This window comes from Phycodurus eques, chromosome 11 (genome assembly GCF_024500275.1).
Source record: "Phycodurus eques isolate BA_2022a chromosome 11, UOR_Pequ_1.1, whole genome shotgun sequence".
In the NCBI taxonomy this organism is placed as follows: Eukaryota; Metazoa; Chordata; class Actinopteri; order Syngnathiformes; family Syngnathidae; genus Phycodurus; species Phycodurus eques.
The window spans coordinates 581,866-599,365 of NC_084535.1; the positions used below are offsets into that span (position 1 = coordinate 581,866).

General features: G+C 48.9%; 2 protein-coding genes across 2 annotated transcripts in view; both read right to left on the reverse strand.

Annotated features, from left to right (window-relative positions):
* The window catches only part of si:dkeyp-121d4.3 (uncharacterized), a 26,451-nt gene extending 20,038 nt beyond the window's left edge, over positions 1-6,413 (reverse strand). The window contains exons 1-5 of the mRNA XM_061689257.1: positions 5,711-6,413; positions 4,557-4,607; positions 4,305-4,477; positions 4,120-4,162; positions 2,152-2,277 (exon numbers count right to left, since the gene is read on the reverse strand). Of these exons, the coding sequence (XP_061545241.1) occupies positions 2,152-2,277; positions 4,120-4,162; positions 4,305-4,477; positions 4,557-4,607; positions 5,711-6,208 (891 nt within the window). The 5' untranslated portion in view covers positions 6,209-6,413. The remainder of the gene's footprint in view (positions 1-2,151; positions 2,278-4,119; positions 4,163-4,304; positions 4,478-4,556; positions 4,608-5,710) is intronic.
* Positions 6,414-10,983: 4,570 nt separating this feature from the next.
* The window catches only part of LOC133410196 (cullin-9), a 66,652-nt gene continuing 60,135 nt past the window's right edge, over positions 10,984-17,500 (reverse strand). The window contains exons 35-43 of the mRNA XM_061691043.1: positions 16,368-16,532; positions 16,084-16,247; positions 15,916-16,009; positions 15,767-15,841; positions 15,580-15,690; positions 12,079-12,196; positions 11,877-12,010; positions 11,676-11,770; positions 10,984-11,603 (exon numbers count right to left, since the gene is read on the reverse strand). Of these exons, the coding sequence (XP_061547027.1) occupies positions 11,420-11,603; positions 11,676-11,770; positions 11,877-12,010; positions 12,079-12,196; positions 15,580-15,690; positions 15,767-15,841; positions 15,916-16,009; positions 16,084-16,247; positions 16,368-16,532 (1,140 nt within the window). The 3' untranslated portion in view covers positions 10,984-11,419. The remainder of the gene's footprint in view (positions 11,604-11,675; positions 11,771-11,876; positions 12,011-12,078; positions 12,197-15,579; positions 15,691-15,766; positions 15,842-15,915; positions 16,010-16,083; positions 16,248-16,367; positions 16,533-17,500) is intronic.

Consider the following 17,500-nt stretch of genomic DNA (forward strand, 5'->3'; position numbering starts at 1 on the left):
CATGGCCTCTAGCAATCTATTTGAACTTCTTCCGTCCAGATTCAGGGAAGACCACTCGACCGAATCGGCCCTTGCCAAAGGGGAAAACGATCTTTTACAAGCAATGGATTGCAACACCTCATCAATACTATTAGTACTCCACCTCAGCGCTGCCTTTGATACCGTTCATCACAATACACTACGACTGTTTTTCTGCAAAGGGACCAGGACGACTGAACCGTATAAAGGAAAGAATGAATGGGGCCATGCATCGTGAGATTTTGAGTGAAAACCTCCTTCCATCAGATCACTCTACTGAGACTGCCCTCGCAAAAGTGGCTAATGATCTTGAACTAACTACGGAAAGCGACACCTCCTCAATACTATTAGTACTCGATCTCAGCATTTTCTATACAGGCTCCAGTACTCTGGAAAGCCCTACCTGCAAAAATGAGAGCGGCTACCTCTGTTGAAATGTTTAAATCTTGACTTAAAACTTATTTCTAAATTCTCGCATTTAGTTAAACCACACGTCGAATGCAAACGGTCTCCTGTCGTGCCTTACCTCCTGTTTTACTACTGCTTCTCCTCGCTCCTCTCCGGCTCGGAGAGGGGACTAGGTGGCAACGTTGCTGTATGTTTTCTGGACTGACCGATTGACCGAAACGAGATCTAAGGCGGACCACTTCCCCAGCGTTGCTGTGCAGGATTCGGCATCAAGCAACCGGATCAGGTCCTGAGGAAGAATCCCTTTCCCGCAGCGGGGTCCGACATTAACGGTGGCCCGGGACCACTACGCCGCTGTCTCGAGCCACCGCCTACATATAGACACCGCCCCGCTCGGGTCGACAAAACATTTCGCCTGCCCGAAAATGGCCCAAAACTGCATTTACAGTGTCGGTCTGAAGAAACATCCAATCTAAGACAGGATGCTGTGATGACGTAGGAAGAAAGTGCGATCAACACCACCCGACTGGATAAACGTGCACAAATTTGGGTTAGCCTCAAGACGATAGGCCAAGCTAACGCCGCTAGCCTCATACAGCAGCTCATACTTTGCAGCCCGTAGACCGGTGGTTCTTAACCTGGGTTCGATCGAACCCCAGGGGTTCGGCGAGGCAGTCGCCGGAGGACTCGACACGCACCGCGTGTGCGTGCTTAAAAGCCTTTTTACAGAAATAGAACAAATATTCAGACACGTACGCCATAGCAACACATACAGAGCAGAAATTCTTCCTAATCTGTGAAAAACAAGTTTACTAATGTTATATTGCAACTGTCTTCTTTTTTTTCCCTTACAGTAAATGAGTAGCTCCATGCATGTATGGCACCACACTGCCCCTAAGAGGCCAAGTCGCACACAGCAGGCAAAGCAGACGGACTCATTGGACTGTATAAAAAGACATGACATCAAATCAGACTAAGGTTTTCCTGTTTTCGGTCAATTAGGATTACCGAAATTATTTCTATTGGCTAAATGCCAGAACAATGAGAAGATTTGACAAGCACTATATTAGACAATACAGTCATGGCTAAAAGCATTGGCACGTTTTTAGCCATGAATGTATTTTTTTAATATTGTTTTTTTTTGTCAATTCCTATTATTAATTTTTTTATTTTTTATTTTACGTGTGACTAATTTGTTTTTGTATTTATTTTAAGTTATATTTAAAGTTGAGTTTTGGTAGTTGAATAAATGCAAATGTATCGAATAAATGAAGAATTGTGCTTATTAATCATGACTTTGACAATCAAAATAATTGTGATTTATGTATTTATGTAAGCATCCAGCCCTAGCGTAGCGCCCCCACCCCGCTTCACACTGCGCAGGCACACAAGAGGTGCGAAGCAAACCCAAACACACGTCAGCTCATATAGCCAATAGCGCTCACTCACCATAAATCCGTTGAAAACCATCACTCCGGAGGAGTCTACCTTCTCTCTTATGACCCTTTTACCTAATATTGAACGTCTGCATTCTACGTGAGAAATGTTGCCCACAACCTGGTCATCCTGGAAGGGGGATCCTCCATCTGTGCTCCCTTCCCAAGGTTTCATCTGATTTTTTTCCCCCCTCAAATGGGGTTCCATCCCGGTGTCCATCCCTTTCTCAAACAGCAGCCATAACACACGTGCCATTATTATTCTCTTAGCATAATGCATGTGCATCACCTTCAAGTTGCAGGCGGTGAAGTGCACTCGCACGCCGGGCTTCATTGCTTTGGGGTTCCCGAAGAAGGCGTTGAAGTCAAAGGTGTACTTCTCCATGTCTTCTCGCTCGATGTAGCCGAACGTGGGCTGAAGACGCAAAAAGCGCAACGGTCACAAACGCTGACAACGTCATTCAAAGCGTGTTCAACACGGCCGACGTGACGACTAGGCATGGGTCGGTCACCGCTTATAAAGTATACCACGTAGGCCTGTCACGAAAATGTTTCCCAAGACAATATATTTTCCCAAAAATATTTTCTCTCGATAAACGATCATATTGTTGTTGTTTTTAATGTCTCTGAAATCATGAAAAATAAGGCCCACACTTATTTTATGATTATACTTGATTTTTTGCTTTTAAAACATTATTGTTGTTATTATTGTTGTTATTACTAGACGAGCCTTTCACCTGTCAATCAAAGCCGTCACTGCACCGGTGGCAACTTGACTCGACCCCTCCCCCTCCTGTTGTTGATTCGAGCAGCGAGCGAGCCCGAGGACTTTTCACCTCGTCGAAAATATACGCTCTTTGGGAATTTGGGAAAGCAGCTACAAGAGTTATAGTTGGCGTGTCTACAAATGGCGAAGCAAATAAGCGTGACTCGCTACTGAGGCAGTGAACTATCGAACTAGTATGGCTACCATCACTTTGCTCTCTGACGTTACTTCACAAAGCAGCAAAGAAGTAGTTACGCATTTCCTGACAAATTTGTACTTTAACTGATGCGCTATGTTTGGACTTTATTTAAAAATAATGAATTGTTTATTTTCTTTTGACATTTCCGAACATATCTATGGAGTGTCTTGAATGGAAAAAAAGTTAGCCAAACCTCTCAAAGTCACATTTGACAGCTGTAATTGCACGATCCTGACCGGAGGTGCGGAGGAACTCTCAGCATTTACTCAAGTAGCATTTTGGAGCAACCCCAGTGAGGATAAGGGGTACGGAAAAATGAATGTACTTGTCAGACTAGTTTTAATGCAGCATACTTTTTACTTTTACTTAAGTAGAAACGGTAGTTTTACAATGATCTACATGCCGCTCGCTACTTGTATTTCTCAATTACTGCTTATTTATCAAGTATTTCATGCTCGGTCTAGACTACGACTTCGACATTGGGCGCCGTTTGCGCCAATACGATGTAACCGCGAGTGACGTTTAACGCTAGATCACCAAGACGAGAGTCACGTGACCGCACGCGTCGTCTTCTATTGGGCTTCGCAGGCACAGATATAAACACTGGATACGCCAGCCCGGCGTATGGACGTGCCTACGAGGCAGCCACGTTGGGAAGGTCGTCGTTCCCGTAGAAGGCGACAGACAGCAACGCGACTGTTTCTACATTTCAGATTTTCATGCATTGTAGTAATTGCCTGCCACGGTCTGCCCAAACGTGGAGATTGCAGCCCACTTCTAAATTGAGAAAACAGCTTGTGGTAAGTTTCAGATGGTTTTTGTTGTTGATTTGGATGTGCATATTAGCCCACGTTAGCCTTATTTCATGGTCATAATTAACTGGAAAACATTTGGGGTCCGTGCTAATCTCGTTTGTGCGCACGCACTCCATACACACACACACAAACACACACACTGCACATTCACATTTAGTTATATAGTTTGGTTTTAGTTGTATTTTCTTTGACGTTCATGCTCTGACAAACCAGAAGTTACTCACGAGTTACTCAGTACATGAGTAGTTTTTTCACCGAGTACTTGCTTACCCTTACTCGAGAAATTTTTCAGAGGACTACTTTTTCCTTTAACTTGAGTCAGATTACTTTCAAGTAACAGTGCTCTTACTCGAGTGCAACATTCGGCTGCTCTACCCACCTCTGCTCCGATCATCAAACAGTTTTGCTCACGCTTATCATATTGCCAGAATTCGATACCGGCCCATGCCTAGCCACGACAAGCCGAGCGGAACGTACCCCGATGAAGGCGATGATGCCCGTCGATCTGCCCGCCGGTGGCCTGAGGACAAAAGAGCACACGACCGATCACGTGAGTCATCAACAGGATGCATCGCAGGACCGATCGACGCGACTCATCCCGCGGCTTCACAACACGACGACACGTTAACAGGGGCGGTTCCACCAATGCGGCGTAGGCCTACTTGTCAAAGGATCGCGTTCCCAGCAGACCGAAGGCTTTGGCCGCCACGCCGGCTTCTGCTGCGGGGGCGGAGTCGGGAGCTGCAGACTTGAGGCCGGCCGCGGGCTCGCCGGCCGCCGTCTTACTTTCGGCCGGGACGCTGTCCGGGGGCGGCGCCGAAATCAACGCTTTGATCTGACCAAAGAAATCAGAAGACATTGACCCCACCGACTGCCAATGACGCTGCCGCCGCGAGTCGGGCCCGCCCACTCACCCACTCGGGCTGCTCTGGCACCGGATCGCTTGCCGCTTCCTGCGCGGGCGTCTGAAACGGCGACATAACAGCAGCTTCATTAGCAAATTTAGAAAACTTGGACGACAACCCCATTGAACCTAATGACGACTTATTTACTTCAAAGATGGAGAAAAATGGAATAGCTTTCCACTAGATGACAGAAGGTCCAATAAACCTGCGGCTATTCATACAACACAATAAGTCATAGCGCACTTTGTGAGAACAACCAGTGGGGGCGTAGGTACGCTTTTGGTAGCAACGCGACAAGAGTTGCCAAAAATGTCAAAATGCCGCAACTGGTTGGAACGGCCACTTCAACCGGAGTATAACGCAGAATTTTTTTTTTGAAGATGACGGGTGCATCGGAATTGGAGTTTTCTGTGTTGGAAAAAAAGGACCTTTCGGGCAATGTTTTTGTGTGATATTGCCTGTAGAAAATGCCTTCAAATTCGAGTAAAACGTCATTATTTCTCAACATACCTCCTCCGACCGTCTCATTTTGTCTGCTTCTTCTTCGATTGGCTGACAAGTTTCAGTTAAAGACATCCACCAATCGCACACGTCCAATAAGCGTGACATTTCGAACGACGTCATTTCCCCCAGAAACTCTACTTAACTAGCACAATTTAACGAGTCCGTAAAAACTATCGCGTCCATTTTTTTTTCGTGGCGCTGAGGGTAAGAAAGAGTATGCCCCGAAACCGGACGGTCGTCGGTGGGTGGGACGTTTGGTGGCGGTCGTTTGGCGCAGAACGCCGTCCGCCGCCCACCTGCAGGGCAGCTGCGGATACGCTAATAGCTTACCACGACCGGGCTGTGACTGAGGAGCGAATGAATAATGTGTGAAAATGTGAAGCGCTACGTAAGTGTCATGCAAGTTGATACTTTATTTATCAGGACAGATATAGTTGCAAAATACTGAAAAATGGGCCGCGGTATCCCTCACGGAAAGCCTGAGCTGCACAAGATGGTTTTGCTTTTTCAACAAAGAGGAAAGACGCAATGGTGACCACAGAACCGGAAAGTGGCAAAGTGGATCCCGGCTGCTCAGTCCAGTGAGCGGACATTGATGCCGAGCCAAGCGGGAGCCTGCTTCGACGGTGGGAGGTCAGCCCCAGAGCACGAACACTCACCCATGCGGGGGCGGGGTATCCCGGGAAGCCGAAAGGAGGCACGCAGCCCGGGGGTGCTTCGCCGACGTCAGGAGGCGGAGGAAGGCAGGGAGGGGGCGGTGGACCGTACGGGCCCCAGCCCGGGTATTCCCAGCACGGAGGAGGAGGCAAGTTGGGGTCCAATTGCGGGGGAGGCATCCACTCCGGATGAGGCCCCCAGCCCGGCGATGGGGGTCGGCCGGGGTCCCATCCTCCGGGCGGGGGCGGAGGCGGGGGCGGGGGCGGGGGGCCCCAGTCTCCGGGAGGGGGCGGGTCCCAGCCTCCGAGAGGGGGCGGGGGGCCCCAGCCTCCGGGCGGGCGCGGGGGGCCCCAGCCTCCGGGCGGGTGCGGGGGGCCCCACCCTCCGGGGGCAGGGGGGCCCCAGTCTCCGGGGGGCCGCGGCCAACAGTCCGGAGGCGGCGGTCCAAAGGGTCCCGGTGGCGGCGGTCCGTCTGGATTGGGTTTGCGTCCGCGGCCCATCGCGTCGCTGTATTATGCTAACGCGCTAACGAGTCGAGGAAAGTCGTGAGGAAGTCCAACAAGTTGACCTACGTACGGGTAACGTTGCTCGCAAAGCCTTTTTTCATCCGACTGTGAGAAGGAAGCGTGCGAGGTGTTAGGACGAGGACGCCGTCGCCTGCCGCCGCCGCTGTTCCTCCTCTTCCTCCTCCTTCTTCTTCGCTTCTTCTTCTTCTTCTTCTTCGCTTTTTGCTCTTCCGTGCAATTGAACGATGCTTCTCTTGAGCGCCGCCTCCAAATCTTGTGCGCGATTGACTTTTTAAAGGCGTCCTTCTCATTTGTCAAGGTCAAGGGAAATGTATTTTTTAGCACATGTATTATATGACTCGACATACTCTCGGTCGTCTTGTTGATTAATCTAGAATGTAATATATTGGTTGAATTGCTGCCATTTTGTAATGTAGAATCCTGTACTGTGTATATATAGTACATCATAGAATACTGTATCAATCAATGTATATGAATATATATTATTGTACACTATACTATACATGTATTCGTAAACATGCAGTAATATGGTGATAAACGGTCGCATACATTTCATTCTAATGGGCTACTATAAGACAACGCATTGATGACATACAGTAAGTACTGTGACACATCAGAATCAGAATCATCTTTATTTGCCAAGTATGTCCAAAAAAACACACAAGGAATTTGTCTCCCGGAATTGGAGCCGCTTTAGTACGACAACAGACAGTCGATTGACAGAGAACGCTTTGGAGACATCGAGACATTGAGAAAATCAGTCACTGAGCAATAAAGGGTTGCTAGTAATCCGGTAATGCTGGTACAATTATTATTATTTTTTATTTTTTTTTTCCACAATTGTCCTCTAGCACTTAGAGCAGTTCGAACGACTAATCTCGCAATAGTCCGGTGCAATGACCATTGTGCAAAGGGCGCCGAGACTTCAAGGATTTAAAGTGACGAGTAGCAAAATAATCTGGGACAATGTCGATTGTGCAAATGGTGCAGATGCTACTCAGGCACATGAGTGGCCAGTATTGGTCAACAACAGATATGCAAATAGTGCAGCGTGGCGAGACGACTACAGTGAGTGCACGAGTAATATATGATTGGCCCGACAGAAATGTGACAACAAACTCAAGACAAAAGAAATTGGCAGCATGTTGCAATGGAATTGTAAGTTAACTGTTTAAGAAGTTGATTGGAAGAGGGAAGAAACTGTTGGAATGTCTGCTAGTTCTAGTTTGCATTGTTCGGTGACCGGGATGCGGAGGGTCCGAGAGGACTTTGCACGCTCTTGTCTTAGTTCTGGCAGCGTGCAAGTCCTCGAGGGCGGGTAGGGGGGTACCGACAATCCTTTCAGCAGTTTTGATTGTCCGTTGCAGTCGGAGTTTGTCCTTTTTTGTAGCAGCGCCAAACCAGACTGTGATGCAAGAAAACAGGACCGATTCGATGACCGCTGTGTAGAACTGCCTCAGCTGCTCCGGTGGCAGGCCGTGGTTCCTCAGAAGCCGCAGGAAGTACATCCTCCGCTGGGCCTTTTTGAGGACGGAGTTGATGTCGGTCGCCCACTTCTGGTCCTGACAGACTGTAATTCCCAGGAACTTGAAGGTCTCGACGGTTGACAAGGCAGCTGGACAACGTGAGGGGCAGCTGTGGCGAAGGACGCCTCCAGAAGTCCACGATCATCTCTACAGTCTTGAGCGATTTCAGCTCCAGGTCGCGGCGGCCGCACCGCAGCTCCGGCCGCACCGCAGCTCCGGCCGCTCCGCTTCCTGTCGATATGCAGACTCGTCACCGTCCTCGATGAGGCCGATGACGGCGGTGTCATCTGCAAACTTCAGGAGCTTGACAGTCGGGTTCGCTGAGGTGCAGTCGTTCGTGTAGAGAGAGAAGAGCAGCGGAGAGAGGACACGACCTTGGGGCGCCCCGGTGCCGATGCTGCGTGCGGATGAGGTGGCCTCCCCCAGCCTGACCTGCTGTGTCCTGCCTCTCAGGAAGCTGTAAATCCACTGGCAGATGGCAGGCGAGACGCTGAGCTGGAGACGCTTGGAGGAAAAGAGTTCAGGGATGATGGTGTCGAACCCATTAAATGTGTTCTTAAATGGAATCATTGAAAATAAATAATTTATTTGAGGTAAGGTTTTCATTTTTATTGTAGCTATTCTTCCCAGTAATGATATAGGCAAGTTATTCCAACCCCAATTCAAATGAAGTTGGGATGTTGTCCATCCATCCATTTTCTGTCGCACTTCTCCTCACTCGGGTCGCGGGCGTGCCGGAGCCTATCCCAGCTGTCATCGGGCAGGAGGGGAGGGTACACCCTGAACCGGTTGCCAGCCAATCGCAGGGCACATAGAAACAAACAACCAGTCGCACTCAGTCACACCTACGGGCAATTTAGAGTCTCCAATTCATGCATGTTTTTGGGATGTGGGAGGAAACCGGAGTGCCCGGAGAAAACCCACGCAGGCACGGGGAGAACATGCAAACCCAACACAGGCGGGGCCGGGGATTGAACCCGGGTCCTCAGAACTGTGAGGCTGACGCTCTAACCAGTCGTCCACCGTGCTGCCTTGGGATGTTGTGTTAAACATAAATAAAAACAGAATACAATGATTTGCAAATCGTATCCAACGTATATTTAATTGAATACACGACAAAGACAAGATGTTTCATGTTCAAACTGATAAACTTGATTGTTTTGAGCAAATAATCATTAACTTACTTCAAGTTTTATGGCTGCAACACCTTCCGAAAAAGCTGGGACGGGGTCATGTTCACCACTGTGTTACATCACCTTTTCTTTGAACAACATTCAATCAACGTTTGGGAACTTAAGACACCAATTGTTGAAGCTTTGTAGGTGGAATTCTTTCCCATTCTCGCTCGACGTACAGCTTCAGCTGTTCAACAGTCCGGGGTATCCGTTCGCATATTTTACGCTTCTTAATTGAAGACTCTAAATGGCCCTTAGGTGTGCATGTGAGTGCGAATGGTTATTTGTTTGTATGTGCCCTGCGATTGGCTGGCAACCAGTTCAGGGTGTACCCTGCCTCCTGCCCGCTGATAGCTGGGATGGGCTCCAGCACGCCCGCGACCTGAGTGAGGAGAATCGGCTCAGAAAATGGATGGATAATGCGCCACGCATTTTCAATGGGAGACATGTCTGGACTGCAGGAAGGCCAGTCTCGTACTCGCACTCTTTTACTACGAAGCCACGCTGTTGTAACACGTGCAGAATGTGGTTTGGCATTGTCTTGCTGACGTAAGCAGGGGTTTCCGTGAAAAAGACATTGCTTGGATGGCAGCATGTTTCTCCAAAACCTGTATGTACCTTTCAGCATGAATGGTGCCTGCACAGATGTGTAAGATACCCATGCCACTGGCACTAACACAGCACCATACCATCACAGATGCCGGCTTTTGAACTTTGCGTCCATAACAGTCCGGATGGTTCTTTTCTTCTTTGGCCCGGAGGACACGACGTCCACAATTTCCAAAAACAATTTGAAATGCGGACTCGTCGGACCACAGAACACTTTTCCACTTTGCGTCGGTCCATCTTAGATGAGCTCGGCCCAGAGAAGCCGGCGGCGTTTCTGGGTGTTGTTGATAAATGGCTTTTGCTTTGCATAGTAGAGTTTCAAGTTTCAAGTTGCACTTCCGGATGTAGCGCCGAACTGTATTTACTGACATTGGTTTTCTGAAGTGTTCCTCAGCCCACGCGGCGATATCCTTGCCACATTTGTGTCGGTTTTTGATGCAGCGCCTGCCGGAGGGATCGAAGGTCACGGGCGTTCAACGTTGGTTTTCGGCCTCGCCGCTTCCATGCAGCGATTTCTCCAGATTCTCTGAATCTTTTGATGATATTATGGACCGTAGATGATGAAATCCCAAAATTCCTTCATTTGTACGTTGAGGAACAATGTCCTTAAACTGTTCGACTATTTTCTCACGTACTTGACAAAGAGGTGAACCTCGCCCCATCTTTGCTCGTGAATGAATTAAACAATTCAGGGAAGCTCCTTTTCTACCCAATCATGGCACCCACCTGTTCCCAATGAGCCTGTTCGCCTGTGGGATCTTCCAAACAGGGGTTTGATGAGCATTCCTCAACTTCAACTTTTTTGCCACCTGTCCCAGCTTTTTTGGAACGTGTTGCAGCCATAAAATTCTAAGTTCATGATTATTTGCTAAAAACAATCAAGTTGATCAGTTTGAACATGAAATATCTTGTCTTTGTAGTGTATTCAACTCAATAAAGGTTGAACATGATTTGCAAATCATTGTATTCTGTTTGTATTTATGTTTCACACAACGTCCCAACTTCATTGGAATTGGGGTTGTAATTTAGCCCTCTTCTCCTAAAAAATTTTGACACATTTTAATCATGGACATGCCAATGTACATGATCAAATTAAGTACATCCAAAGGACTCTTGTTTCTTTTCCCCCAGCGCATATGTGCTGGAGTCACAAGGAAGCTGAAGGAACGTGCATACGCCAGCCATGAAGTTGGCGTGAGGCAGCGCACATTTCCACGTTCACGTCACTCGTTACGACTGAAATTTGCCGTGAAAACAACGTACGCCACCTTTTTGCGTGTACGCACCTTTTGTACATGAGGCCAAGGTGCACGTAAACGTAGGACATAAACAATCTATCAACGCAGTGGAAGTTTAACATCTATTTGTGACTCGAGAATTATGTAAACTGTGTGTGAGAGAGAACGGGAAAGCGAACAAGAGAGAAATGAAACAGAGAGCAGTTAAGGAAGCTTTTTATTAACTGAGCTCCAAAAAAGAAGGCAGAGAGCAAGGAGAACGTTAATGACATCTGTGTGCAGAGACAACTCATCAAAAAAGTGCAACGACATCATGAGAAAAGAACAAGGGAAGAACTTGAGGATTGCTTGACTGACAGCAATCAAATCAACCACTTAAAGAAGCAACAGCAGAAATGGTGCCAGAAGACTTTCAAGACACGATAACCTTCTTCCTACTCTTCGAGCGTTCGCGGGCCGACGCGCCGCCCCTCGCCTCATTTGCCCGGAGACGTGGGACCGGTCCGTGTCAAGCCAGATTTGGACTTCGCCGGGCCAGCCGCTAGCCGTCGAGGGTGTCGGCGGCGAGCTTAGCCACGGGTCCGTTCGTGGCGGCGGTCGACCCGAGCGGCCCGATTCTTACTGCGCGGGTTTTGGTCAATCGAAGGGGCTGAAGTCCCGCTCCAGGTTCCCGTCGTCGTCGTCAGAGAAGAAGTCGTCCTCGTCGATCTCTTCGTCGTCGTCGTCGTCGTCGTGCCACTCGGGCACGTAGTCTTCGTCGTACTCTTCGTCCTCGTCGGCGAGGTTGTTGTTGTCCGAGCCTCTGGAGTCGGACTTGGAGCTGAAAGGAAAAGCACGGGTGAGGGGAACCGACCCGGGTCAGAACGCGTCGGGCGGAGATGCCAGGACTCACGCTTTGGCGTTAGCGTCGTCATGGTCGGCCAAGTCGGAGGCGTGTGTGCTTTCTGCTTCCTGGATGCCTTGGGACCGATAGCCCACACGGAAGTCCTAAAGGCCCGGCGGTGCACGTCACCGTGGCGAAACAGAACTCACATCAACAAACGCATTCACGAGACTAATCCAGACTAATTAGACGGCACGAGGAGACTTCAACCTGCGTGGAATGCTGCAGGATGGCGAGCAAGCGTTCCTGGATGCGTCGCATCAGTTCCAGGCCCGTGTTGAGGTGTTCGGCTTTCAGCAGACGGACGCAGGAGGCCAGGTCGCTGCACTGCAGTAGCGCCCCCTCTGGTGGACAGACGGATGTGCAGGAAGTGATGACACTGAAGCGAGCGAGCGAGCGGGCGGCGACTCACCAAGCAGGATCTGCAGGGCGTTGGTGTGCAGGTCCAAAGCGTCAGTCTGCTGCTCCATCACATCCATCTTGTCGCCGTCCTGGTTGTAGAACGTGTACACGCACGAGTAGGCCAAAACCTGCCGAACACCAGAGGGACGCATTAGGCCCACCGCGGCCCAACTCGACTTGGATTGGACCATCGCAAAAAAAATGTTAAATAGCAGCTGGCGACTCAAACCCGCGTATCGAGCAATTTGATCGACAGACGCCCCGAGACGTTAAACTGTGAGCCCGTTTCCGTTTCGGAGGCTCCATATACGCTATTTTGTACTTTATCACTATTATTAAACCTAGAGAAACCGTCAAGGAAGAAGCGGGCTGCTACAGATAAATATAAATAAAAAAAGAGAGTTGGGATGCCACGCCACCGTTTTACTTGAATGTAACCGGTACGCGCCGTACATCACTCGTGTCCATTTTGCCGACAAAGACCGCCAGCTTTGCTATTTCAACAAAAGGTACGTATGAAATTATTATTATTAGAGATATTAGAGCCATGAATGCAGCCCTACGGGGGGCACAAGCCAGTGCAAACCGTAGGCCGGTCCCAAGCTCGGATAAATGCAGAGGCTTGCGTCAGGAAGGGCGTCCCGCTTAAAACTTTGCCAAACAAATATGAGCGTTCATCCAAAGAATTCCATACTGGATCGGGCGTGGCCCGGGTTAACAACGTCCGCCATCGGCGCCGTCAGCCTGCAGGGCGCCGGTGGAAATTCAGCTACTGTGGGTCCAAGTCGAAGAAGAGGTGGAACGCGGGTTCTTCAGCAGAAAGAGAAGAGGAAAGCACAGAGCCTAGAACTGAATGTGGGGACTTTGAACGTTGGGACTATGACAGGAAAATCTCGGGAGTTGGTTGACATGATGATTGGGAGAAAGGTTGATATATTGTGTGTCCAGGAGACCAGGTGGAAGTTTAGGGGCAGGCTTTAAATGATTTGACCATGGTGTCGATGGGAAGAGAAATGGAGTCGGGGAAGAGTCGGCTAAGAATGTCTTGGAGGTGGAAAGAGAATCAGATCGAGTGATGAGGCTGAAACTTGAAATTGAGTTGATGACCAGTTTGTTCAATAGAATTCTATAGGGTTAGAAGATGCGTGAAGAATGGAGGAAAAGTGTGCCGGTGCCCATTTTTAAGAACAAGGGTGATGTGCAGAGCTGTGGGAACTAAAGAGGAATAAAGTGGATGAGCCACACAATGAAGTTATGGGAAAGAGTCGTGGGGGCGAGACTCAGGACAGAAGTGAGTATTTGCGAGCAACAGTATGGTTTCATGCCAAGAAAGAGGACCACAGACGCATAATTTGCTTTGAGGATGTTGATGGAAAAGTACAGGAGAAGATCGGAAGGAGCTACATTGTGTCTTTGTAGATCTAGAGAAAGCCTACGGCAGAGTACCCAGAGAGGAACTGTGGTACTGCATGCGGAAGTCCGGAGTGGCAGAGAAGTATGTTAGAATAATACAGGACATGTACGAGGGCGGCGGAACAGCGGTGAGGTGTGCGAGATGAATTTAAGGTGGAGGTGGGGCTGCATCAGGGATCAGCCCCGAGCCCCTTCATGTTTGCAGTGGTGATGGATAGGCTGACAGATGAGGTAAAACTGGAATCCCCGTGGACCGTGATGTTTGCAGATGACATTGCGATCTGCAGTGAAAGCAGGGAGCAGGTGGAGGAACAGTTAGAAAGGTGGAGGCATGCACTGGAAAGCAGAGGAATGAAGATTAGCCGAAGTAAAACAGAATATATGTGCATGAATGAGAGGGGTGGAGGGGGATGAGTGAGGCGACAGGGAGAAGAGATAGCGAGGGTGGAGGACTTGAAATACTTGGTTCAACCGTCCAGAGCAATGGTGAGTGTGGCCAGGAAGTGAAGAAACGGGTCCAAGCGGGTTGGAACGGGTGGAGGAAGGTGTCAGGTGTGTTATGTGACAGAAGAGTCTCTGCTAGGATGAAGGGCAAAGTTTATAAAACAGTGGTGAGGCCGGCCATGATGGACGGATTAGAGACAGCGGCACTGAAGAGACGACAGGAAGCAGAGATGGAGGTGCCAGAAATGAAGATGTTGAGGTTCGCTCTCGGAGTGACCGGGTTGGATAAAATTAGAAATGAGCTCATCAGAGCCGATGTTCGATGTTTTGGAGACAAAGTTAGAGAGAGCAGACTTGGAAGGTTTGGACACGTCTGGAGAAATAGTGAGTATATTGGTAAAAGGATGATGAGGATGGAGCTGCCAGGCAAGAGCGCTAGAGGAAGACCAAAGAGAAGGTTGATGGATGTCGTGAGGGAAGACATGAGGGCAGTTGGTGTTGGAGAGGAGGATGCAGGAGATAGGCTGACATGGAAAAGGATGACACGCCCAAAGGAAAAGAAGAAGAGGTATTAGAGCTGTGCATGAATTGGTGGTGACTCAAATCGGCATTCGAGTCCACCCAAAAAAAACAACAACAAAAAACCAAATCAGAATCTTTGGATTCGAATCACTACGAATCAGAGAACAACATACCACTTTTAATGCTGCCACACTGCATGAACTTAAGAATGTCATGATGTTCAGCCTTTGTTTTGAGATGCCATTTGGATAATGCGCATCGATTCTGCACATGTACACCCCCGAGATCGCCACAAAGTTTGTTAAAAATAAACAAAATAAGTTAAAAAAAAAAAGAAATTCAAATAAATAAATAATAAAAAGAACGAGATCTCCGTGGAAGAAGGCATCCGATAGTCTAACTGTGAGGAGCCGCACGGATAGTCACGGCAGCGCCACAACCCAAGCCGAAAAGGAGTCAACGCTGGAGGTAGATGGCGACTGCGGTGAAATGAATTTGAGAAAGTTCATCCAACACAGCGTTAAAGATGACGAGAGCCGGGTAGGTAGCCAGCGGGCTAGCTAGAAAGGTGGCAGCTTGGTCCGAGGCAGCGAGGATTTACGGTGCAAAACTAACCCGGGTTCTACTGTTGGGCACGGTACAGTGGGGGATTCTGGTTAAAGTAAGCCATTTCAAACTAAAAAGAAAAACTCATCCGGAGGGAGATGGGGCAAATTGGATTTTTCACTTGTTGGGACTATTAGTGCAAGGAGCGACGATTTCATTCTGATTCGTAAATCAGAGGATATTTATTCAGGATATACTATATTTGTATGACTTTGTGGCGGCTGGTTGGTTCTCGCTAGCTTAAAACCCGAAAATGTATTTTTAGCATGTCAGAAAGTATACGTGCCATTTGATTGGCTGTAATCTGTGACGCCGGTTCCAATTTTCAATTGCCACAAAACCAGCGGCAAACCCCGCAAGAGTTCAGTCGGGTTGGCCCAGATCGCTCGGTGTGTCGCAGACATTTGGAAGAGTAAATGTGGCGCCACGCGGCTTGACTGGGTGCGATGTCACCCGATGCAACCCGATTCCAGGAGACGTCACCTGACTTGTCACAACACGAGACGCGACTTTGCGACGGCCTCACCTTACGAGCCTGCGCCAGAATCTGGCAGGCGTCGACGACGAAGGTCAGAGACTTCATCTGCAGAGCTTCGTTAATCGACGACACCTTCTTCTCCAGGCTGACGGCAAAGTCCTGAAGGCAAAAACAGATCTAACCCTAACGCGACACGACGTACCTCCTGGGCGGGGAAGACGGGCACAGCTCCTACCTTGGCTTGGTGCTGGAAGGTGCATCTCTCGTTAAAATCCTGAAACAACTTCTCTTGTCGCGCCACTTTACTCACCTGCAACAACATGCAAACAAGTGGTTGTGCATCAGGTGTGCCTTGGGGGCCGGAGGTGGGGGTGGGTGACCCACCATGGCGGAGCAGTTATAGTAGTCTTTGTGGGTGGGCTTCCACGCTTTGAGGCAGCGCCAGCAGAAGCCGTGGTTACACTTGGCGCAGGTCATACTGAGAACACACGAGAGCAGCACGTTAGCGTAGTCGCGTTAACGCAGCTAAGCGATCTGGGTTCGGTTACACACTGGAGGCAGCCCTCGTTCTTCTCGATCTGCGCCTGGCAGCTGGGGCAGCGCTTCGAAATGAGCTTGGCCAGATGTTTGCTCTGAGCCTCCACGCTCATCCCCTCATAAAAGCCGCCGTCGTCCATCCACTGAGACATGTGACTGCAGCTGGCCGGGTAGTGCGCCTGAGGAGCGAAGACGTGTCAACGCGAGGTGGCATCATCGATGTTGATGAGGCGTCCTCAACACAAGGACGCATCGACGCGAGTCAACGTGCACGCGTTTTGCATGTCGGGTGCGCCCACCTCCGGGAAGTTGCAGTTGAAGCACGAGGACCAGCAGCACTTGGAGCAGGTTCCCATGCTGCCCATGTTCTCCTTGCACAGGATCTGATCGCAGCCCTGAGGGTTGGTGCACCATGTCAGGTTGGAGCACGACTCCACGAAGCCTCGCAGACGTGCCTTCTTGTACTAAACGACAACACGTTCAAAGGTTCTTCACACACATTTGGTAACATGAAAGACATATATTTGGACAGCGAACACGCGCCAAGCCCTATCATCACCTCTCAGGGACAGTCGGAATATTTAAATGCAAACACACCACCAGAAAGCAAGGCTGATATTTTGAATATCAAGTCTTAAATGATACATGTATGATGACTCGAATTCCAAACCAATTTTAATGATGGCCCAAGTAGTGCTGTGCTATATGGACAAAATGGGATCTCTCGACAATGAGATCCATCTGGAAATAAAGTGGCGCCTTGAGAGTTTTTGGAGATACGAGTCGACATTCTGACAAATTTTTGCTTCGACTTGTGAGCGCACACATGACATACGAGGGTTATATGATGGCAGTGAGCTGGCTTGACAGCGAGCAGCACTTTGAAAAATGAAAAGTGATATATTGATCCAAAAAGAGGCTACAAGCCGTTTAATGCAACGCCCATCTGAAATTGACTTGAAAACTAAACAGAGAACTAATAACAATTCCACCGTGTGTATTTTGATGGTAGTGTAAGGAAGCTTTATCCAATCAACCTTTAAGTCTGTCCTGCTTCGATTTTTCAAAGAACATGGACTCTCCAACCAGAGAAAACACAACTTTGGAGCAGGTCTACAAGAACATAGACACTCCAACCAGAGAAAACACAACTTTGGAGCAGGTCTACAAGAACATGGTCTCTCCAACCAGAGAAAACACAACTTTGGAGCAGGTCTACAAGAACATGGACTCTCCAACCAGAGAAAACAACTTTGGAGCAGGTCTACAAGAAAATGGACTCATCAACCAGAGAAAACAACTTTGGAGTAGGTCACCAAGAACATGGACTTTCCAACCAGGGGAAAAAAACCCAAAAAACTTTAGAGCAGGTCGCCACCAACATACCAAACCACCCGCTGCCCCATCTTGCTCGATCGCATCCCGTTTCTCT